General features: G+C 47.9%; 2 protein-coding genes across 3 annotated transcripts in view; one reads left to right on the top strand and one right to left on the bottom strand.

Moving 5' to 3' along the window:
• Positions 1-24,359, bottom strand: part of acsf2 (acyl-CoA synthetase family member 2) — a 135,816-nt gene that overhangs the window by 42,558 nt on the left and 68,899 nt on the right. The window lies entirely within an intron of this gene.
• Positions 1,575-24,359, top strand: chad (chondroadherin). The gene is made up of 4 exons (XM_078225986.1): positions 1,575-2,392; positions 14,731-14,894; positions 17,845-17,987; positions 21,014-24,359. The coding sequence occupies exons 1-3, from the start codon at positions 1,622-1,624 to the stop codon at positions 17,981-17,983; spliced, it is 1,074 nt and encodes a 357-aa protein (XP_078082112.1). The 5' UTR covers positions 1,575-1,621; the 3' UTR covers positions 17,984-17,987; positions 21,014-24,359.

The raw sequence follows: 24,359 nt of genomic DNA, 5'->3' as shown, positions 1-24,359 counted from the left end.
CCATTCAGCCCATCTTGTCCATGCCACTCCCGAGGACACCCAGGTGCCCTTTCTAAACCTTATTGACTGCTTTCTGAAAATCCATATGAATATTATCCATAAATGCTCCCTTACCGAAGACATTCCTCAAAATATTCCTCTCTCTCTCTGATCAGCTCAAAATTTGTCCAAGTGTTCAGTGATTCCTTCCTTCGTGACTAATTAATGGACAAAATTCCTTCATACCTATGAAATAATAGTGAGACAAATGAGGGGGGAGATAAAGGGAAAATGTTTAAATAAGTTTTTTGAAAGGTAACATTAAAATAAACTTGGGAAGGCCATTTCAAGGAATGCTTGAATTCCACATTGATTATATAAGCGTGAGGTAACATCTCAAAAATGTGGGGTTTTTTTCTATCTGTAAAATACGCTCTTTCTTTGCCTTTGCAAACTATTTTGGAATCTGGGCAGTCGTTTCTTTTTTAGCACATTTTAAGAGCTGGAGAATTAATACATTTCACAGATTACATAAATATGAAGGAAAGGCAGGGATCCAACAAGCAGGAGCTTGGTGCACCGAGTCTGCCAAATCGCTGACAGTCTTTTTTCTCAAATCTTTTAAAAAAAGGAAAACTTTGAAGGGAAATAAATAATTGCCTTACTATTTTTATTGAGTGCTTTGTTTAAGTTAAAAAGCCACTTCCAGAATGCACAGCATAGCTCTTGGGAGCTGTTTTTATAATTCCAGCTTTCTGAACGGATGCAAGTTCTCTGCACTGACCATGAATTGATGCTGGATAATGGACTGTACAATGAAGAGAGATTTCCCCTCGCAGAGAGAGAGCTCTCCCCTTGCAGAGAGAGAACTCTCCCCTTGCAGAGAGAGAGATTTCCCCTTGCATAGAGAGAGAGATCTCCTCTCGCAGAGAGAAAGAACTCCCCTTGCAGAAAGAGAGATCTCCCCTCGCAGAGGCAGATATTTAGAGAGAGATCTCTCCTTGCAGAGAGAGAAGTTGCCCCTTGCAGAGAGAGATTTAGAGAGAGATTTCCCCTTGCAGAGAGAAATAGAGTTCATATTTCACGTTGATGGACTTTCAGAGTTCCGACCAAGGCTCATTGCCTCCCCCCCCCGCCCCCCCCCGCGGGTGTCTGGCCTCCTGAGCATTTTCTATGTTATTTTTAAATTTCAGATTTTCAGCCTCGGCAGTATTGTTTTGCTTCTAGGTTTGAGTTTTCCCTCTCTCAGCTTTTGCTGTCAGCATATTGAAATGGGAAGTGGCTTTGGGAGGCAGGCTGATTTTTAGGGGCAACATGAGAATCTCATCTGGTCCGAGTTCCCTGGTGATGGATTTGGATCAGAACCCTTGCTGGCACTTTTCGGTTGCCCCTGTGTCTGGTGGGATCTCAATCAGCAACGCCTTGCCCTGTCTGTACCCGCTAATAGAAATTCCCTCTGGTTGTTGCAGTGTTAAAGGAATTGCCCCGCCTATCTCCACAGGGAGGCGAGCAGGTTATAAATAGCCTTTCAGTCTGGGTTGCAGGGTTAGCTCGGAGCTGCACGGGTCCAGGCTGCCTCAGACACCCCTTCCCTCCCTGCTCTCAGTGTGTGTGTGTGTGTGTGTGACTCCAGCCCGGACAGATGCAGGGACACAGTTGGCTCCTCTTGGCCCCTCTGCTGGCGATGGTGACAGCAGCCCCTCGCTGTCCCAGTGGCTGCCACTGTCTGGGGGACCTGCTCCATGTGGTGTGTGAAAACAGGGGGCTGAAGAAAATCCCCAGGGTCCCCAGCAAGGTGAAACTCCTGAGCCTGCAGCAGAACAACTACCCCGTCCTCCCTCCCAATGGATTTAGCTCCATGAAGAGTCTGGTCTCGCTGCATCTCCAGGACTGCCACATCCGAGAGCTGGCTCCCAACGCCTTCCGTGGACTCAAGAAGCTGGTCTATCTCTACCTGTCCAACAATGAAATCAGCACCATCAGGCCGGGGGCTTTCCAGGATCTCTCACAGCTGACCTACCTCTACCTGGACAGTAACAGGATCAGCGAGCTGGCCAAGGGGCTGCTGACACCCCTCAGGAGCCTCTTCCTGCTGCAGCTCACCAACAACAGGATGCACCAGGTCCGGCCCGGCACCTTCTCCGGGGCGAAGGAGCTCAGGTGGCTCCATCTGACCGGCAACGACATGAGCGCCATCCTGCCCGGCGCCCTGGATGATGTGGAGAACCTGGCTACTCTCCACCTGGACAAGAACAAGCTCAACACCTACCCGGCAGCGGCCCTCAGCAAGCTCCGGGTGCTGGAGGAACTCAAGCTGTCCTTCAACGCCATCAGAACCATCCCTGACAACGCCTTCCGCTCCTTTGGCAGATATGTCGAGCGCCTGTGGCTGAATAACATGGGGCTGGAGAGGGTAAGCTTCACTGCTGGAGGGTCCACCACCCCATCCCCCTTCCCCTACACTGACAGCCCGCTTGCTTCTCCATTCAACTGCCACATCTCAACCCCACCTCACTGACTGAACTCTGCTTGTCTGTTTAAACCAATCCTGTAAGGGATTGAGGAGACAGGTCTGTCAAATCCCCTGACTGAGATCATTGACATATCCACTATTTGATACAGGTAGTGCTGTAGTGTCTCCGCGCTGTGGTGTCTCCGTGCTGTGGTGTCTCCGCACTGTGGTGCCTCTGCGCTGTGGCCTCTCCGCGCTGTGGTGTCTCTGCGCTGTGGTGTCTCCGCGCTGTGGTGTCTCCACGCTGTGGTGTCTCCGTGCTGTGGTGTCTCCGCGCTGTGGCCTCTCCGCGCTGTGGTGTCTCCGCGCTGTAGTGTCTCCGTGCTGTGGCCTCTCCGCGCTGTGGTGTCTCCGCGCTGTAGTGTCTCCGCGCTGTGGCCTCTCCGCGCTGTGGTGTCTCCGCGCTGTAGTGTCTCCGCGCTGTGGTGTCTCCGCGCTGTGGTGTCTCCGTGCTGTGGTGTCTCCGCGTTGTGGCCTCTCCGCGCTGTGGTGTCTCCGCACTGTGGTGTCTCCGCGCTGTGTTGTCTCCGCGCTGTGTTGTCTCCGCGCTGTGGTGTCTCCGGGCTGTGGTGTCTCCGCGCTGTGGTGTCTCCGCGCTGTGGTGTCTCCGCGCTGTGGTGTCTCCGCGCTGTGTTGTCTCCGGGCTGTGCTGTCTCTGCGCTGTGTTGTCTCCGCGCTGTGGCCTGTCCACGCTGTGGTGTCTCCGCGCTGTGGTGTCTCCGCGCTGTGTTGTCTCCGGGCTGTGTTGTCTCCGCGCTGTGGCCTGTCCACGCTGTGGTGTCTCCGCGCTGTGGTGTCTCCGCGCTGTGGCCTCCCCGCGCTGTGGTGTCTCCGCGCTGTGGTGTCTCCGCGCTGTGGTGTCTCCGCGCTGTGGCCTCCCCGCGCTGTGGTGTCTCCGCGCTATGGTGTCTCCGCGCTATGGTGTCTCCACGCTGTGGTGTCTCCGCGCTGTGGCCTCCCCGCGCTGTGGTGTCTCCGCGCTATGGTGTCTCCGCGCTGTGGTGTCTCCGCGCTGTGGCCTGTCCACGCTGTGGTGTCTCCACGCTGTGGTGTCGCTGCGCTGTCTAAGAAAACTTGGTGAATTCCTGCAGAGCACCTTGTAGATGGTACACACTGCTGCCACTGGAGGGAGTGAACTTTATGATGGTGCCAATCAAGCATGCTGCTTGAGTTCTTACAGAGCGGAACTCAACCAGCCAACTGGAGAGTATTCCATCAGCCTCCTCACTTGTGCTTTGTCGATGGTGGACAGACCATCTGGGGAGTTAGAGGGTGAATTATTTGCCAAAGAATTCCCAGTCTCAGACCTACTCTTGTCGCCACAGTATTTATATGGATGATCCAGTTCAGTCTCTGGTCAGTGGTAACCCCCCAGATGTTGATGGTGGGGGATTCAGCAATGGTAACGCCACTGAATGTCAAGGGGCAATGGTTAAATTTGTTATTGGTGGAGATAGGCATTGCCTGGCACATGTGTGGTGTATACAGATTATGAGGGACATTAGGTAGGGTAGATAGGAAGAAACTTTTCCCCATAGTAGAGGCATGTAGAGATGTAAGGTACGGGGCAGGAGATTGAGAGGGGATTTGAGGAAAAACCTTTTCACCCAAAGGGTGGTGGGAATTTGCAACTCACTGCCTGAAAGGGTGGTAGAGGCGGGAACCCTCACATTTAGATGTTCACTTGAAACACCACAAAATACAAGTCTACGGAGCTGCTGAAAAAATGGGATTAGAAGAGATAGGTGCTTGATGGTTGGCACAAGGTGAGGGGCCGAAGGGCCTCTTTCTGTGCTGTAAAACTCTATCACTCTATAACTGTTACTTTTCGACTCAGGCCTGAATATTGTCCAGGTCTTGCTGCATGCTGGCTGTTTGAGAATTTGCAAATGGTATTGAACACTATGCAATCATCAGTAAATACCCCCACTTTTGACCTTATGTTAGATGGAAGGTCATTGGTGAAGCAGCCGAAAGTACTCAGACATTACCCTGAGGAATTCCTGCAGCGACATCCAAGGACCGAGATGATTGACCTCCAAGTCCCACAATCATCTTCCTTTGTGCCAGGTGTGACTCCAGCCAGCGGAGAGTTTTCCCTCTTCATTCCCCATGGGCTTTCGTCTTGTTGAGGATCCTTGATGCCACACTTTGTGAAATACTTCCTTGGTGTCAAGGTCAGTCACTCTCACCTCTTCTGTCCATGATTAGACCAAGGTTGTAATGAGGTTGGAGCTGAGTGGCCCCTGGCAGAGACCAAACTGAGCTGTGCAAGTGCATCCTGATAGCACCTTTGATGACATCTTCCATCACTTGCTCTTGATGAAGAGTAGATTGATAGAACAGTAATATCTTCTTGTGGCCAATTTTCCACATTGTCGGGTAGATGCCAGTGCTCCAACTGTATTGTAAAGTTTGGTCCAGTGGGCATTAGTTCTGGAGCGAGTCTTCATTATTACAGCAGGATGCTGTCAGGGTCCACAGACTTTTCCTTATCCAGCACCTTCAGCCATTCTTGATATCATGTGGATTGAATTAAATGGAAGACTGGCATCTATGATGTGTGGTTCTCAGGAGGAGGCCAAGAACTCATCTTCTCTTGTTCAAAATAGTGCCACGGGATCCCTGGTATCTGCCTGAGAGGGCAGACTGGGAGGTAGCAATAATGCCCTCAAACAGCCCACTGGTATCTATCAGGCAGGCCACACAAGGTTAGTAAATGTGTCTGGCTGTGAATTAACAACATTCTTCTCTCAATTTATCATAAATATTTCAAACTAAACAAACAAATAACTATTTCTCCAAAACCAAAGAAGTGTCTTTCCAGAGACTGCTTGGATTATAGTGACACAAGTCCAGCTCTATGCAGCCTCGCTAATATCCACTGGGGTCTATAACAAGCACGCCATTGACTGCTGTGTGTTCCGAAAAGAAAGACAACATTCAGGCGCGCGGAGGTGGATATGTGCTGCTGGGCAGAGAACACGGAATTTATTTGAAGTACTCTGGGTTTACTAGAACATACTAGCATGGGTCTGCTCTGTGAATGGAATTAACACTGTTCCAGGCAACATTCAGTTTGTGTTCACATTGAGTGGGCACCCAGACAAGTGTAAAAGTAGCAAACTGGGGCTCATGAGTCTGAGGTAGCCTTCCGACTCATTGGATGATGATTTGTATAGTGGTGGTGAACTCCGTGTTCACCATCATTTGGTGTGGTTCAGTGGCATGGCGTGGCGGTCTGTGCCGGATTTGAAGGAAGTGAGCTGAGAAGGTGTAGGATTCACTGGCCTCTGTTTTCTCTGAGTCCTCTTCTCAGCCAGCGGTGCTTTTCATTCTGTTCATTCCTTTCAATGCCCTTTAAAGCAGTCAACCTCCGGAGGTCAACCTGTCACCAACTATCTCTCAGTTATTAGCATGGTTGTCTGCCATCTTCATATCTCACTTGCGGGTGTCATTGTTGAGGTGGTCTGGATGCTCAATAGGTCCTGACCCAGTGGCCGATTCTCCATGCAGAAGGCCTCTGGGCTGTGGCCAAGGCAATGCAGAACATCGCTGGATTAGTAATGAGTGTATGCTGATGGAATGAGCACACTCAGGATTCTCAGAGTTGGAGACTTGTCCTGCCAAGAGATGCTGAGAATGTGTCTGAGATAATGAAAGTGGAAACCGTTCAGCCTTTTCTCCTGCCAACATATATTGTCCCAGGTCTCACCAATGTAGAGGAGACTCAAAGTTTGGTGTTCTCAGTCAAGTTCTTATTGTTCCAACTCTTTCTCAGCTTGGACATCCCACCTGCAGCTTTTGCAATGTGTGTCTTGATTTCAGCATCATGTGACAGATTGCTGGTGATTGTGGAGCCGAGATATGTGAATTGATCAACGACCTGCAGGGTCACGTTGTCAACATTGATAGACAGCAGAATGAAAACATCCTGGAGCGTGACATTTGACTCCCTGATGCTCAAACCAAACTCTTTACAGGTGTGAGAGATTCTGTCTATTTGCTGCTGCAGGCGTTCCCCAGTGTGGGACATTAGTACAGCATCGTCAGCATAGAGCAACACTCTGATAAGGACTTGGTACACTTTTGTCTCAGATCTCAGGTGGCCAAGGCCGAACAGCTTTCAGTCAGTTCTGGTTTACTAGTAGACGCCCTCTGTAGATGACATGTAACAGCAGCAAAGAGAAGAATATGCCAAAGAATGTTGGTGCCAGAACACAACACTGTTTGACCCCATTGTGGATTGCAAAGGGTTCCAATGTTGCCCCGTCATAGCTGATCTTACCCATCATGTTGTCACGGAAAGAATAGATGTCACTGAGTGGCTTCAGTGGGGAGACAATTTTCTCCAGCATCTTAAACGGACCACCTCAGCTCTCATGGTCATATACATTGGTGAGATCATGGAAGGCAATGTATAGAAGTCTTCTTGGCTCTCGGCATTTCCCTCACAGCTGCCGGACTGCGAAGATCAGGTTAATTAAAGATTGTTCAGTTCTGAAATCCCAAACTGGGATTCGGGATGGATGCATTCAGCCAAGATCCACAGCCTGAAAAAAGCAACACGAGAAAATACTTTTCCCACATTGCTGAACAGGGAGGTGCCTTGATTGTTGCAAGCACTGTGACGTCCTTTTTCTTGTACCAGGTCACAATGTTTGTATCACACCTATCCTGGGGCATTGCTCCCTTCCTCCAGGGGAGATGGAGCAGTTCATGCAGATGCAGCAGGAGTGCCACTTTCCCACGTTGATGGGTTCAGGCAATAGTGTCAGCATCTGGAGCTTTGTCCATGGCGAATGAGTCAATAACTTTGCTGAGCTGCTCCACTGTGGGTTTTATATCCAGCTCTGCCATGACAGGCAGGCTTTCTGTGATATCCAGAGTGGGATATCTAGAGTGAGTACTGGATATCAGTACTGTAAACTGATTTCTCAGTGAGAGTGTTTTTCCTCAACTACAACTCAAGATAGTGTTCCACCATCTCTCTCACTGGCTTATTGCAGTTGATGATTTCCCCCACCTTTTTTTCCAATGAAGTCATTTTCTTTGCTTCATACCCTTCATGCATGACCCTGGCATTCCCTGTGTCAAAGGACATAGAATGGCTACAATGTAGAAGGAGGCCAATTGGCCCATCAAGCCTACCCCAACCCTATCCCCTTTACCCCACATATTTACCCTGCTGACCCCCTAACACTAAAGGGCAATTTAGCATGGCCAATCAACCTAACCCACACATCTTTGAACTGTGGAAGGAAACCGGAGCACCCGGAGGAAACCCACGTAGACACGGGGAGAACGTGCAAACTCCACGCAGACAGTGACCTGGGCTGGAATTGAACCCGGGTCCTTGGCGCTGTGAGGCAGCAGTGCTAACCACTGCGCCACCCTTTGGATCTGGACAGCTGGACATTCTAAGAGAGTGGTAACTAGTAATCACTGACGCACTGCCTAGCAGTCTGTTTACTTTGAGCACTTCTTAGTGCATTCAGAGCTTTCTCACTCGAATCTCTCTTGCAATTAACCCCCGCACCCCTGCCTCAATGGCAGGTTCCAGCGCAGTGATGTTAGCCTCAAACCTGTCAGCATTCTTTTGGCTTTGTTTCCTGTTTGTTGAGAGTGTGCTATTGTTTCACTCTGCATTCTGTGTGAGAATGCGGCAGAACATCTGTTCTATTGAGTAGCTGGTGGTTGGTTGTTTTTTACAATGTCAGCATTTCAGCTTTGAATGATAAAGCTTCAAGGGTTGCACCTCACCCTAGTGCACACCAGGGGGGGTGATCTGTATCACAGTCAGCGCTGTGGTAGAGACGTGTGTTGAGAATGCTGTTCACTGAGTCATGTCTGGTGATGGTCAGATCCGGCTGATGCCAATGCCCTGATCTTCAGTGTGTCCAGGACACCTTGTGGCATGCTTGGTTCTGAAAGGTGTTTGAGGTAACAGCAAAGCTCAGGTAGCCTCATTGATCTTTCCAAAGCCTTAATGTCTCAGGCAGGAAGGTCGTGACCCATGGTCCAAACTCACCTCTGCATTGAAATCACCCAATCGGTAAAGATAGACTGACGTCGGGATTCTCCAGAGAGCAGCCTCAAGTTCCTCATAGAATTGGATTTCCACCTCTGTAGGTTCTCAAGCGATTAATTGGACCTGTTTGAGTTGAGAGGCAGTTAGAGAAGACACATTTTGTTTCAATTATGGAGGGTTTTATTGTTGAGTAGCAAGTTCCTTATAGTAAAGTCTACACCTTGCTCACGGCTTTCACCTGAACTCTTACCCAGCAAGATATAACGTTTTAATGTAATGTGTAATGTTTTTCTTTCAGTGATTCACTCTTGGTGAGTCTGGTCCCTTGTCGGGATGTTATGTCGATGTTCAGCCTATCAAGTTCCATGTTGATCACATCTATTTTGCGCACATTATCGGCCAGCTGCAAGTCATCTGTCTGTCCTGTGCACGTGGTCCTGACCTTCCCGCTTGCTAATCCAAGAATTGGCATCTTTTCCCTTTTTGATTTTCTTTATGGTGCAATGGATTGTGTTCACTTGTTGAGCGAAGATTCTTAAGCTCCAAGTACTCACTGAAGGAGATGGATTGAGCACCTCCCTAGTCCGGAATTGCCCGACTTCAGATGGGCAATAGTTGACCAGTGGAACACAATGGTCCCTCTCACTGTCTACAGCACATAGCACGTGTTTGCTACACCAATTGAGTTGGGCTTATCTCTCAGTACCTCTGTCACCAGTATTGTGTTAATGCTCTGCAGCGGAACTGGAGTGTCCCACCGAGAGATCAAGCCTGGGCAAATTTTATGGAGACCCTGGGTTGCCCAAATGTCAGAGGCTTGCTCTTGACCCCCTTGGTTGAGCTAAAGGCATACAAAGGACTATGTTTGGCATCAGCTTGGTTGTACCAGTTGTCAGGAAGATGACGGCCGGAATCTTACCACCATTCACGCCGGCAGGATTTTCCCATCCCGCTGCAGTGAACGGAGATTTGGTTGGGCACCAAATTCTCCAACCTTGCTGCAGCGGGAGCGTGGTGTGGACGGCCAGTAAGATCGTGCCCGACATATTTAGACGTCGGACCGCGTTTGGGCTCCAATCCAGATTTTATTTATCCGGGTTTTATTCCCGTAGCTTCCAACTCTCCTGAGGAACCCAAAAAGCTGTTGGCCAATTGGCTCAGATTGTTAGTGTGACACTAATAACACTGAGGATGCGGGTTCCATCCTGGTAATGGCCAGGGTTGTCTGTTCTGTCTGAAATCAGAACAAATCTTTATGCCAATTTTGTGTGTCCTACAGGTCAATGTGCTGTGTATGATGTGTGGTGAAGAGGGTTAGCATACGTTGGTGCGCTGGTTTGCTTTTCATTTACCACCCCAATACTACCAGCTAGCAGCAACGTGAAATAGAGAGCCAAAAGTGTGAGCCTCTCCTTGCCATACACAGACTCTCCATCCACAAGGTCGTGACCCACGGTCCAAACCCACCTCTGCATTGAAATCACCCAGTCGGTAAAGATAGACTGACGTCGGGATTCTCCAGAGAGCAGCCTCAAGTTCCTCATAGAATTGGATTTCCACCTCAGTGCCTTTTTATTACGATAACACAGAGAAACTAGTTCCCTCGCAACCCCAGGCCAGAGGAGGTTTGGTTCCAGACATGCAGTGTGCAGGCCCATCAACCCGTGGATCCTTCCAACATCTGGAAACGTATTTGTTCATCGTAACTGAGTCAAATCCTGACCCTGTCTGCTTGACAGCACTGTAAGACTATCTTCACCGCACAGACTGCAATGGTTTGAGAAGGCAGTGCATTCTACCATTCCTTTCCAAGGACAGCTGAGGATACATAATAAATACTGGCCTAAGTACTAGCTCTCATATCCTGAGAATGAATTTCAAAAACACACAATGCAATAATAATAGAGCGTTCACCAATCACAGCAATCAATCTCTGGCACTTAGTCCACGAGAGAGCGAGACATCACGTCGCTTTGGGAGTTAGGGAGCCATAGGTCCCAAAGCGTTGATTCTTTGGGCTGGTGTATCAGTCGTGGACTCCATTTTCCTCTCCAACAGTGCAGCGCTCCCTCAATACTGACCCTCCAACAGGGTGATGCTCTCTCAATACTGACCCTCCAACAGTGCAGCGCTCCCTCAATACTGACCCTCCAACAGGGCGATGCTCTCTCAATACTGACCCTCCAACAGGGTGGCGCTCCCTCAGTGCTGACCTTCCAACAGTGTGGCACTCCCTCAGTGCTGACCCTCCAACAGGGCGGTGCTCCCTCAGTGCTGATCCTTCAACAGGGTGGCACTCCCTCAGTGCTGACCCTCCAACAGGGTGGCGCTCCCTCAGCGCTGACCCTCCAACAGGGTGGCGCTCCCTCAGCGCTGACCCTCCAACAGGGCGGTGCTCCCTCAGTGCTGATCCTTCAACAGGGTGGCACTGCCTCAGAACTGACCCTCCAAAAGTTTGTTACTTCAATACTAATTCTCTGAAAGTGCAGCATTCTCTCAGTACCGACTCTGAGAGTGCAGAGTCCCTCATTACTGACTCTCTGACAGTGCAGCATTCCCTCAGTATTGACCCTCCAAAAGTCTGTTGCTTCCTCAATACTGACTATCTGACAGTGCAGTGTTTCCCCAATACCGACTGAGAGTGCAGAGCACTCTCATTACTGACTCTCTAACAGTGCAGTGCTCCCTGATTACTGATCACCTGACAGTGCAATGCTCGCTCAGCACAGACCCTGTGACAGTGAAGCATCCTCTCAATACTGACCCTCCGACAACGCAGTGCTCCCTCAGTACTGACCCTCCAACTGTGCAGCGCTCCCTCAGTACTGACCCTCCGACAGTGCAGCGCACCCTCAGTACTGACATTCCGACATTGCAGCTCTCCCTAATTACTGAGCCTCCAACAGAGCAACGCTCCCTCAGTACTGACCCTCTGAAAGTGTGTCGCTTCCTCAATACTAATCCTCTTGACAGTGCAGTGCTCTCTCAATGTGGATCCTCTGACAGTGCAGTTCTCCCTTAATACTGATCCTCCAACAGTGCAGAGCTCCTTCAGTACTACACGGGAAGGTTTTCCTGAATTATGGGTTCAAACTTCTGGAGTGGGAATTGAACCAATGATACTCTGAATCAGAAGTGAACACATTACCAACTGTTAGTAATCCTGTTGTGTTTCTCAAACTAGAAGTCGTACTCATTACTCAATAGCAATTAGAAGCCCAATTCATTGACAATATTCCCTTACCTTAAGCCATGTATATAGAGGTTAACCGTACACATTGCTGCAGATCCGGCAGAAATCAGCTAACATCAGAAACTGCAAAACGAGGCTATTTGGTCCATCGCATCTGCACTGACTAATTTTATTCCTTGTTTCCTTCCTCTTGCTCCATCTGCTTTCCTGCCCTGCTCTGGCCTTGTGAAATAAGGTACTGTCATCCATGACATTAGGTGGCAGCCATCTCTCAACATCTGAACAGATTGCTGGATTTGGGGATGGATTAGATGGTACACAACAACAGTCTGGTAATGGACTCCCTACAGTGGTTGATTTGGGGAACTCAGCAAGTTAGGGTTTGACCATGAATCTCCCACTCTCTGCCCATTCCAGAGATAGGCCACTGTCAAAACGTTCAAAGATATGCTACTTGTTGCAAGAATTTAATTCGATTTTGCAATAAAGGCACATCCTCATCTCCCTCTTCCTTGAACAACATCAGTTATCCAAGATGGAATTCTAGTGGAAATTTCCATTTGTTAGCTGTGGAGGAAACCATGTGTATCCTGTACAAACAGCCAACCACTGCGACAGTGTCTGTGACTTTACACTGAAGGGTAGGTTTTATAGCTTCGATTCTACAATACAGTCAGTGATCGCGGGTGGCAGTCGCTGCCAAGACTGAAAACAGATGAGAAAATTGTTTTCAGATTTCCAGGTTCAGGTTTTGCCAAACTGAGATTTGAAGACAGAAGAGTTACTGAGATCTTCAGATTAACTCGATATATGCTGAACTTTACTCCACCTATGAGCAAGACAGACCCATGCTGAGAATTTGATTTTACCTCATTTGTAGATTCTGGGGACAGTTGTATAGTTGCTGGTATTCCTAGGTACCTTGTCAGCGTGGTCAAGTCTGCGTCTTAGACAGGGGATACTGGTACACAGTTAACTACAGGGAATTCTGCAGGTGAATCCTTTCATTCAACATTCACACTTGCCTGAGTAATGGGTTAGAGCTAGTGTCCTGGCTGCTCTTTTCTTCTCCCTAGGTAGAGACCAAGTGAAAATCAACTACTGGCCTGGTTCAAGTCGGGTCAGTCAGCTCAGTCTGGAGATAAAGCTGGCAGTGTACTGCCAACCGTGGATTAGTACCAGCTCTGAGCTTTCATCAGAACCTCAAAGGTTAACAAGGGTGTTACGGTGGCACAGTAGTTAGCACTGCTGCCTCACGATGCCAGGGACCTGGGCTCAATTCGGGCCTTAGATGACTGTGTGGAGTTTGCACGTTCTCCCTGAGTGTGTGTGGGTTTCCTCCGGGTGCTCCAGTTTCCTCCCACACTCCAAAGGTTAGGTGGATTGGCCATGCTAAATTGCCCCTTTGTGTCCAAGGATATGTCAGTTAGGTGGATTAGCCGGGGTAACAGGGATAGGGCGGGAATGTAAGCCCGGGCACGATTCTCTTTCAGAGAGTTGGTACAGACTCGATGGGCCAAATGGCCTCCTTCTGCACCATAGGGATTCTATGGTTCTAAGATTAATGCCTGTTTAAAAATTGTGCTTCATTCCTAATTAACACAACAAGTCAGTTTTTTTTCCCCACCCCAGCCTCTTTAATGGGTAACCACTCTTTAATGGCCCTGTAATTGTAGTAAGAAGTTTAACAACACCAGGTTAAAGTCCAACAGGTTTATTTGGTAGCAAAAGCCACACAATAAACCTGTTGGACTTTAACCTGGTGTTGTTAAACTTCTTACTGTGTTTACCCCAGTCCAACGCCGGCATCTCCACATCCTGTAATTGTAACCCAGGGATCAAAAAGCTGCAGAGCAAGTTGTAAAAGGAATTTGATAAGTCAGATCATTTGGAATAGGGAATAATGGAAATTGTCAAATTGTTATAAAAACCTAACTGATTCACCAATGTCCTTCAGGGGGAAAGCTCCCACCCTTCCCCAACCTGGTCTGACTCCAATTCTACAATCCATTCAAGAGCTCCTGTTAATGTGATAATTTTCTTTATTCATTCGTGGGACGTGGGTGTCGCTGGCTGGCTGGCCAGCATTTATTGTCCCTAGTTGCCCTTGGAGGACAGTTGAGAGTCAACCACATTGCTGTGGCTCTGGAGTCACATGTCGGCCAGACCGGGTAAGGACGGCAGATTTCTTTCCCTGAAGGACATGAGTGAACCAGATGGGTTTTTCCGACAATGGTTTCACAGTCATCAGTAGATTCTTAATTCCCAGATTTTTTTTTTGTTGAATTCAAATTCCACCATCTGCCGTGGAGGGATTCAAACCCGCAGAACAGTTTCTGGATTAATGGTCCAGCGATAATACCACTAGGCAATCGCCTCCCCATAATTAACTAGGTAAAAGTCAGAGAGGAAACTGGTATTCGGAATAAGGCACGCCATTCCCAGTCATTTCACTTTCAAGCACTACAATACCATCTGACCATTTCCTCACTAGTTAAGTATTAATTATTCCATCAATCTGGCAATGACTGCAATATTAGTCTTTAAACTGAAAGCTTGCATTAGTTAGCGGAGTAGATAAAATGACATTTCTCAGGAGATTTTATTAGTCACAAGTAGGCTTACATTAACACTGCAATGAAGTTACTGTGAAAATCCCCTCATCGCCACACTCCAGCACCTTTTCGGGTACACTGAGGGGGAATTTAGCATGGCCAATACACCTAACCAGCACGTCTTTCAGACTGTGGGAGGAAACCTGAGCACCCGGAGGAAATCCACGCAGACACGGGGAGAACGTGCAGACTCCACATAGACAGCGATCCAAGCTGGGAATCAAACCCAGGTCCCTGACGCTGTGAGGCAGCAGTGTTAGCCACTGTGCCACCAATAGCAGCAGTTTGAGATTTTAAACCTTTCTTTTGGTTTCTTGGTTTTTACAGTATATTGCACAGGATGCATATTTTAGATGATACAGTGGAATGAAAGTAGATCTAGCTGAACTGTTGTGTTTAGTTTTCAGATGGAGCGTTCAATGGCGTTACTGCTCTCTCCACCCTCCATTTGGATGACAACAAATTGGAGACTCTACCTTCAAACCTCATCCTGACCAAAATGAGGAACATGACTCTGTCCAACAATCCCTGGCAGTGCACCTGCTCAATAGCTGCAGTACGAAGGTACAGTATTTACTCAGTCTAGATCCAAATCCCACCTCTCTTTATTTAACATACTGTGCTTTGAGTCAGGAACCACATTTTTTATATTTTACAAGCTTGGGCGGCACACTTTTTCCACCGTAGAGGATTGAAGGTGGCCAGCTGGTAATGATTGTTTTTCCTAGGTGTCTACTTTCTCTGAGAAGCTTTATTAACCAGCCAAGATTTAATCTGATCATTAACATCCCTACAATAATACTGGCTTATCACCCAAATCTTTGGACACTTCATTATCTCAGACTTTTGTGTCTTCTGACCCATGGTTCCTCACGTTTATTCATTTCCCCTATTTAAACGTCAATTTGCAGAATTATAGAATCCCTACAGTGCAGAAGGAGGCCATTCAGCCCATTGAATCTGTACCGATCACAATCCCACCCAGGCCCTATTCCCGCAACCCCACGCATTTACCTCGCTAATCCCCCTGACACCAGGGTCAATTTAACATGGCCAATCAACCTAACCCGCACATTTTTGGAGTGTGGGAGGAAACTGGAGCACCCGGAGGAAACCCATGCAGACATGGGGAGAATGTGCAAACTCCAAACAGACAGTAACCCGAGGCCGGAATTGAACCTGGGACCCTGGCGCTGTGAGGCAGCAGTGCTAATCACTGTGCCACCGTGCTGCCCAAACAAAGTAGCCCAGTCTGCAAGCTTCTAAATGGTCAAGGTTCCAAATGTCAATCCAATCAGCCAGAGCTCATTGTTGGGAAAAATAAATACTGCAGTCATTCTGTGATTCTATAGGACTTCACCATTCACACTCTCCACTCTGCCAACTCCCACATCTCTCTGGCCTTTGCCACTCTCCCAGTCAGCTACTCCCCTGCAGAGTGCTACCATTTCAGCTCTGATTTTACAGTTGTTTTGCTTTGCCAAATCCATCACCTCAGTATCCTGCTCATAATGGTTACTTTCATTTAATACCGTTCTGAATATGGAATATGTTGATAATGCCAACATAAAACTGTGAGAGATGTTTGAGCTTAAAATGAGAGGGGTACTTGAAATGCACTCAAGGGGTGGGATTCTCCCTGTCCACCACCGCCCACCCCCCTCACCTGAAAGCCTGTGATTTATTTAAAACATTGTGGGTTGCAAAAGAGGAAGTGAAATTATAGACTGTCAACCAGGCCTAGACTCCGTCAACACTGCGGTCAGGATTAATGAGGTACTTGTGGTGCATTCAACCATGAAGGGAAATGAAAATACACACAGGTGGCTGGAGGATGATAGAAATCCATTGAGCTGTCAATGGATCAATGGAAAGCTTTTTCAAGGCGCCGTATATTGAATTTATTGGAGATCAAAGGGTTCCATTGGAATGGAGAAGGTTTCAAAGAATTCAACTTTGAAATCAAAGCTGTGCGCGTACATTGGGGCAGACTGGAACCTCCCCGCCCCTGGTGAACTTGACATCTCCTCTCTGTTAGAGGAATCCCGCTGTCGACACACGACAGCGCAGAGTCGCTGAGCAGAAACTGATAGCCAAGTTCTGCACACATGAGGACGGCTTAAACCGGGATGTTGGATTTATGTCACATTATCAGTAACCCCCACAGCTTGCCTCCTGATCTTGCAGAATCTTACTAGCTGTTCTGTCTGGAGACAATACACATCTCTTTAACCTGTGTTTAATGTTCCCTCCACCCACATTATCTGTACCTTTAAGACCTGGCTGGCTGTAGAGATTTGCATTCTAATTAGTATTCTGTAACTTGATGTTGTGTCTCTGTGCACTGTTGGAGAACAGATTTTCACTCCATCTGACGAAGGGGCAGCGCTCCGAAAGCTTATGGTATTTGCTACCAAATAAACCTGTTGGACTTTAACCTGGTGTTGTGAGACTTCTTACTGAAATCACCATACCAGGGATGACCTTCAGGTCTGCCAGTCCAGTCATGACATCCCATCCCAGTGGAGATTGGTGAAGTCAATCCTTTGCCCTCAGCTGTGCCCACTCAACAACCAGGACCTCTGAGCGACCCTTCCTCTATAACCTGGCAGCAGCAGAAGAGCAAATGGCCACTGGACCTACCTCCTTGACCCACCCCTCAGGCTCTTGGCAAGGCCAGGGTGTCAGTGTCAAAGTGCCAGGGGGCAGGAGAATGCCTCTCTTTTCTGAGGGGCTGGTGGTGCTCTCCTTGGACCCTCTGGGTCCAGTACATCACGTCCCTACTTGTGAGTCGCACAAGTAAAGCCTGCCTGATGCCATTCCCGTTGGCAGGTTGGGTCAATGGCGAGAAGCTGATGAATTGGCTGCCAAACCCGCTAATGACATTCAAATGAGTGGGTTTACATAATTATTTGGTTGCCACCCAATCAGGGCAGGAACCCAATGAGGGTCGGGTAAATCCTGAGAGTCCTTATGCCCGTCGGGAATGCCAACTTTTGGCTGACGCCCCATTCACCGCGGCATCGGGATTCCCGCTGGCTGTCTGACGATGTCAGAGAATCAGGCCATATGAAAGGGGAAGGAGTTTCTGAATTTCGTGAATGAGAACCAAATGTAAAAGGAAGTAAAAGGAAATTATTGGTTAGGAGTGCGCCATGTGATTCAGGACATGTCATTCTGAGAAATTTACAGCAAACATTGCTACAGTGATACAGGTTTGGTACAAGATGATGCAGAGAATTGGTGCCTTTTCAATGATACAAAAGAGGTTAGGGAAAGATCAAATAGACATTTTCAAAGGTTAAGTAGCAAAGGCTTATTCCGATGGGTTGGTGAATTGGAATCAAGGGATAGAATGAGGATAAGAATGAAGAGGGAGGTTAAAAATGTTATCACAGAGGATTATTACAACAGGGAATGTTTCATTCCAAAGAGACAATAGAGGTAGGAAATGATAAAAGATATGAGATAAATATTTGATAATAAATTGCTGTTTCCTGTTCCCGATGTACAGATGGATGGACACCAGCAGGAATCGTCCAGATGGAGTCTGTGCTTCTCCAAGCCAATACCGTGGTCAGCAAATCCGGGAAACCTCTGCCTTCAGAACTTGCCCAAGACGCACAAAGCGCAACAGAAAGAACACACTCTGAGCAGGTACATGAAAGACTGGTTCACTATCAATAGCATGGCTGCTTTGTTACTGAACTATACAGGAAGGCTGAGCATTGACTCCACATTTATTGCGAGTTAGTCGGTTTCAGGTGAGCTGGTGGAGGGGATGCTATAACTGGAGATGGAAGATTAGCCGGAGGACCGGCTAGCAGTGCTTCCCAAAGGGTGCGGCGCGCCACACTGGTGCGGTGAGAGAGGATGGCGGGAAAATTCAAGGACAATCAAAGAAACATTTAAACATTCACGTATAGAAACCCGTAGAAGTTTCCAGATTTCATGCCATCTCTCTTTGTGTTAAGACTTAACACCAGTGTGGCACGCCGCACCCTTTGGCAACCACTGGTAGAGTCACACTCAATGGTCCATGCTTGGAAAAGTGCAGAGGGAAGTGATGTCTTCTTGGGTGTCAGCCATGGCTCAATTGGTAGTACTCTTGCCTCTGAATCAGACGATTGAGGATTCACATCCCATTCCAGGACATCAATCTGGGCTATCCCTGCAGTGCAATACTGAGGGAGCCTTTCAGGTGAGGCATTAAATTGAGGCCCTATCTGGTGGATGTGAAATATCCAATGGTTCTATTTCAAAGAAGAATAGGGGAGTTAACCCTAGTGTCCTGACTAATATTTATCCTTCAATCAATATCACATCACTGTGGGTAAACTGGCTGCTGCATTTCCTAGATTACAACAGTGATTGCATTTAAAAAGTCCCTACTGGGTTATAAAGCATCATGGGACATCTGGTGGTCATGAAGGGAGCTACATTAATACTGGTCTTTCTTCTTTTAAAATGTTAGGTGAGCATAGAGTGTTTATTCCAAACAGCTCCAGGTCATTCATGGTGACTGGAGGGAAATAGTGAGCCACCTGCCCCTGTATTTGCAATCCTGCATTTCTGTTGCTCTGGCTATAGGGTACTAAATAGTTAAATCCGTACCCAGCTGGACACTGGGTCAGTCTGGGTGGAGACTAGATCAGTCTGGCTGGGGAATGGATCAGTCTGGCTGGGGAATGGATCAGTCTGGCTGGGGAATGGATCAGTCTGGCTGGGGAATGGGTCAGTCTGGCTGGGGAATGGGTCAGTCTGGGTGGGGAATGGGTCAGTCTGGCTGGGGAACGGGTCAGTCTGGCTGGGGAACGGGTCAGTCTGGCTGGGGAATGGATCAGTCTGGCTGGGGAATGGGTCAGTTTGGCTGGGGAATGGGTCAGTCTGGCTGGGGAATGGGTCAGTCTGGGTGGGGAATGGGTCAGTCTGGGTGGGGAATGGGTCAGTCTGGCTGGGGAATGGGTCAGTCTGGCTGGGGAATGGGTCAGTCCGGGTGGGGAATGGGTCTGTCTGGGTGAGGAATGGGTCTGTCTGGGTGAGGAATGGGTCAGTCTGGCTGGAGAATGGGTCAGTCTGGCTGGGAACTGGGTCAGTCTGGTTGGGGAATGGGTCAGTCTGGGTGAGGAATGGGTCAGTCTGGCTGGAGACTGGGTCAGTCTGGTTGGGGAGTGGGTCAGTCTGGGTGGGGAGTGGGTCAGTCTGGGTGGGGAGTGGGTCAGTCTGGGTGGAGACTGGGTCAATCTGGCTGGGGAATGGGTCAGTCTGCATGAGGAATTGATCAGTCTGGGTGAGGAATGGGTCAGTCTGGGTAAGGAATGGGCAGTCTGGCTGGGAAATGGATCAATCTGGGTGCGGTCTGGGTGGGGACTGGATCAGTCAGGGTGGGGACTGGGTCAGTCTGGTGGGGGAATGCGTCAGTCTGGCTGGGGAATGGGTCAGTCTGGGTGGGGACTGAGTCAGTCTGGGTGGGGACTGGGTCAGTCTGGGTGGGGACTGAGTCAGTCTGGGTGGGGAATGGGTCAGTGTGGTTGGGGAATGGGTCAGTCTGGGTGGGGACTGGGTCAGTCTCGGTGGGGAATGGGTCAGTCTGGGTGGAGACTGAGTCAGTCTGGGTGGGGAATGGGTCAGTGTGGCTGGGGATTGGGTCAGTCTGGGTGGGGACTGGGTCAGTCTGGGTGGGGAATGGGTCAGTGTGGCTGGGGATTGGGTCAGTCTGGGTGGGGACTGGGTCAGTCTGGGTGGGGAATGGGTCAGTGTGGCTGGGGATTGGGTCAGTCTGACCTGTCACATTCTCTACAGCCAAGATAGTGCCAAACCTAACCATTTAGGTTGATGCATGAGGAATTATCAGTTGGGTGAGTTTCTGGTGGGTTGTCATGGCCTGAGGAAGCTGTAGCCACAGCAACCTTCACCAATCTATAGTCTTAGCTTGTATTGCTTTGAGTTTAGAAACCTTAAGGGTAATCTCGACAAAGTATTTAAGATGATAAAAGGATTTGATAAGTGAGATAAAGATATACTATTTTTTCTGGTGGGGGAGAGGTGAGCCATAGGGGTCAGGAGTGAAAGCAGGAGGCATATCTTCACCCAATTTGTTTAAATTTATTTATTCATGTCACAAATAGGCTTACATTAACACTTCAATGAAGTGAAAATCCCCTAGCTGCCACACTCCGGCGCCTTTTCGGGTACACTGGGGGAGAATTTAACATGGCCAATGCACCTACCCAGCACGTCTTTCAGACTGGGAGGAAACCGGAGCACCCGGAGGAAACCCACGCAGACACGGGGAGAACATGCAGACTCTGCACAAACAGTGACCCAAGCCGGGAATCAAACCCGGGAACCCTGGTGCTGTGAGGCAGCAATGCTAATCACTGTGCCACCCACCCTATTCTCCAATGGCTATAGATGCTGAGGGGCAAATGAGGCGATCAAGACTGAGATCAACAATTTTTTGTTGGGTCAGGGATATTGAGATATATGGAGCAACGATGATTAAAGAAGGTTAAGTTACAAGCTACCCATGATCTATTTGAATGGTGGGTGGATCAGGCTTGAGGGGCTAAATGGTCTACTGCTGTTCCTTTACGAGTGTAATAGTGTCACTGAGGTGGGGTAATTCAGAGCTCTTCCTCCAGGGCCTTCGTTCTCTGATAAGCTTTGTTTTTTTCCAGTAGGTGATGGGAATGTCCGTCCTGGAGACTGACTCCTCGTTTGACAATGCCGACTGCTGACTCCTCACAGCCACTTCCCGCGCACACAGAAGGAATTTCTCAGTCACTCTCCACAGCAATCGTGAATCAGCTACAAATTCCTCATAGCTTTGAAGAGCGCGTAACGGAATGCAGCTTCAGCACGGCGATACCTCTTCACGGTCCAAGTGTGTGCACTCAAAAATCTCAGCGCTTAGAAACAGCAAAGGAAATCGAGTAGCTTAAACAAAAAAAGGGGCAAACATGCTTCGAACTAGAAGCATCTCTTCACGTAGATGTGCACAGGCTTTGTCAAGATTACTGTATTAATATATATATATTCACGTATATATTTATGTACTCTTATAGGTCATTTCTTGGAACTAGATACTCTGTTGGAGGCTCTTCCTTCTTCCCCTCCCTCACCTCTTATCTGTGCCAGCTCATGTTACATCCTTCTCCTTGTTTGGAAAGACAGTTGCATTGAGCCCAATCATTCTTCAGATTCCAAAATTTAGCCTGACAAATGCATTCAATTGCCTCTTGAAACTATATAAATAGTCTGCTCCCAGTGCCTGTTCTTCCAAATTACTGTTCGAGGTGAGATAGATTTGCCTAACTTCCCCTCTCATTCCTAATCCTTGAGTTTTTAAACTTGCATATGATAATACACCACACCATAATCTCTTCTTGTTAGCTGGTACCCAATTGATATTAAGTTTGGTCTGGGTCCATGATAGTTACAAAGATGCCAAATACAAATGGGTAAGGAAACAAAGGCTTTTGAGTTGCCTGCATTAATGCACCAGCAATGTTGCAACATTATATTTACCCCCAAAGTGGGGAGCGGGGGAAGGGATGGACTCTGGGTGAAGCATTGCCTGTCCTGTAAATAAAAAATCCCCTGTATGAAATGAGTTTGGACGGTGTACAAGACAGACCAACTGCACAAAACTGCCCTTAGTTGACAACATCACTCAGATAGACCCAGGGAGACTGGCCAATGTTGGAAATAGAAATGTCTTACTCTGCATTAAGGCCAGATGGGGGTTATACCTTGATCCTAAAACTGGGATCATTGTTCAGTATGAAAGCCCCTTGGCCTGATAATCACAAAGTCCATTGTTGTACTTATTTAACATTCTTCTTTATGGAGTGACACACTTATCGGGTAGCTTGGTAGGGAATTGGAGATTGGTGCAGCTATGCAGGACAGAATCTAGTCAAAACTCCACAGCCAGTCAAAATCGAATCTGGTCAGAAAGTGCCTATTCCAAGCGACTAACTGTGGAGTTCTCAAAATGTCCAGCCTCACGTCTGTCTGGTTTGCACAGGCTGATTCAAAACTCTCTGTACCTCTGGTGCCAAAAGGGGTGGAAATCTTGACCAGATTCCCAGCATTGCGCTGAAAGGTTTTGTGCTTTCAGGATGACCAGTACCGTCAGTCTCTCCTCCTCCGAGAGATCAGTGAGTGTGTGCCTGTGTGGGAGACCAGACACAGGCGACCTCGCTTGTCCCGAAACCATAAAATCCCGCCCGAGGTCAGCGGACCTTTCCATAGTCCGCCCCTCACCTGCTCCAATTCCCGTAGGGGTCGGGATGGTATAATTCCGGCCCAGGAGTTAACAGAACATTGTAATCAACACCTTTAAACAACTGGAAGTCCCAGTACCCTAACTGGACAATCCTAATGTATCTGCAGGTTCATAACTTAATGAATTAATTTCATCAGTTTATTTCGTGCATTCATGGGCTTCAAAGGAGGAAAGCCAAGACAGTGAGCATTGTGGGTTAGGTCCTCACTGTGTTCCTAGGCAATTCCCAGTCTCAATGTCCAATGTATAGTCTTTGGCCTTTAGTAATCCAACCTTTGGAGCTCAGGCAACATGCCCTTTTTATATTTCTTATTGGATGATGTGACCTGTTTGGAGTTTGTGTTTTGGGAGATTTGGAAAGAGTTGTTGTCTCTTTGTGTATAGATTCTAAATCAAAGCATTGACAGCAACTTATGATGACCAGAGATCAATGGTCGGAGAGATTTAAACAGCTGGCTGTGCAGGATTGATGTACAAACCTACAGGAAGATATTCTCAGTCCAGCCCATTGCATTCAACATTAGTTACATCAGTTGTCTTATAGATGGCAGGCTTTTCAAAAGTTCTTTTTCTGGATCTCATGTGTCCCATTTCACATTTTCCCATTGTCCACTGGACTCCAGTCTGACAGATCCTGCACTTAGGCAAATTTACATGAATTCAAAGAGAGAAAAATAATCATTGCAAGATAACAGAAAAACAGAGGAAGGCCTGAAGTTGTTTCTGTGTCTTCAAATTGAAAGGGGAAGCATGCCACCCAACACATACAGCAGCACATCCCAAACCCACCACGACCACCAACTGGAAGAATAAGGGCAGCGGACACATGCAAATTCCACAATCTGCAAATTTCTCTCCAAAGCACACACCATGCTGCCTTGGAACTTATCGCTGTTCTGTCACTGTCACTGTCTATGGGTCAAAATCCTGGGATTCCTTCCCTAACAGCACTCAAGATGTACCTAGGCCACATGGACCGCAACAGTTCAAGGGTAGCTCAGCACCACCTGTAAAGAGCAATTAGGGAAGGACAATAAATGTTCACTTTGCTCACATCCCAGGAAGGAAGATAGACTATGACAACAGGACAGTTGAATGAACAGCCAGGGCAGCAACATCAGAGATGGCAACACTGAACACCAATTCACTGCCTCCAATTTTATTTCATACAAATCCTTCAGTTGAGATAGTTCAAAACCTACATTGTAACATAAAGATGGATTAAATCTGTCCCAGTTATCTCTAATATTGCTTACTCTCTTACCTAGCTCAGAGGCACCCTGGAGAAAGGATATCCAGGTGGATATAAGCCATGTTCATGATCACAGTGTCATTAATTAGCTCACTACCAGACGCAGCGACCCTCTCCTCTGCAAATAACAATACAATTTAGAAGGTTCACAATTTATCTTTTTTTTTAAAAGAAACCCTCATTGGTGAAGGAAGTACCGTGGAGGAGCAGAGTGTTTCTCATCTCATGGCGTGTCTCTTGCTGCGAGGGGTTGCTGTAATATTTTATCTTCATGCTGAAGCCATTGTATATAAAAGGTTAGTAGAACCTTAGTGCAGGTCACTCTTAACGTAGCCCAAGAGAGATTATGGGCCTTAAAATGGATGTCTCGGGAATAATTACTGCTGCCAAGCTGACATTCTCATCTCCAGTAAGTGTGAATTGCTGAGCAACTCTTCTGCACTTTACTTGCTGCAAGTCTATCAATAAAAACATATTTTTCATA

This window comes from Mustelus asterias, chromosome 12 (assembly GCF_964213995.1).
Source record: "Mustelus asterias chromosome 12, sMusAst1.hap1.1, whole genome shotgun sequence".
Lineage (NCBI taxonomy): Eukaryota > Metazoa > Chordata > Chondrichthyes > Carcharhiniformes > Triakidae > Mustelus > Mustelus asterias.
This window is presented reverse-complemented; position numbering and strand designations above follow the sequence as displayed.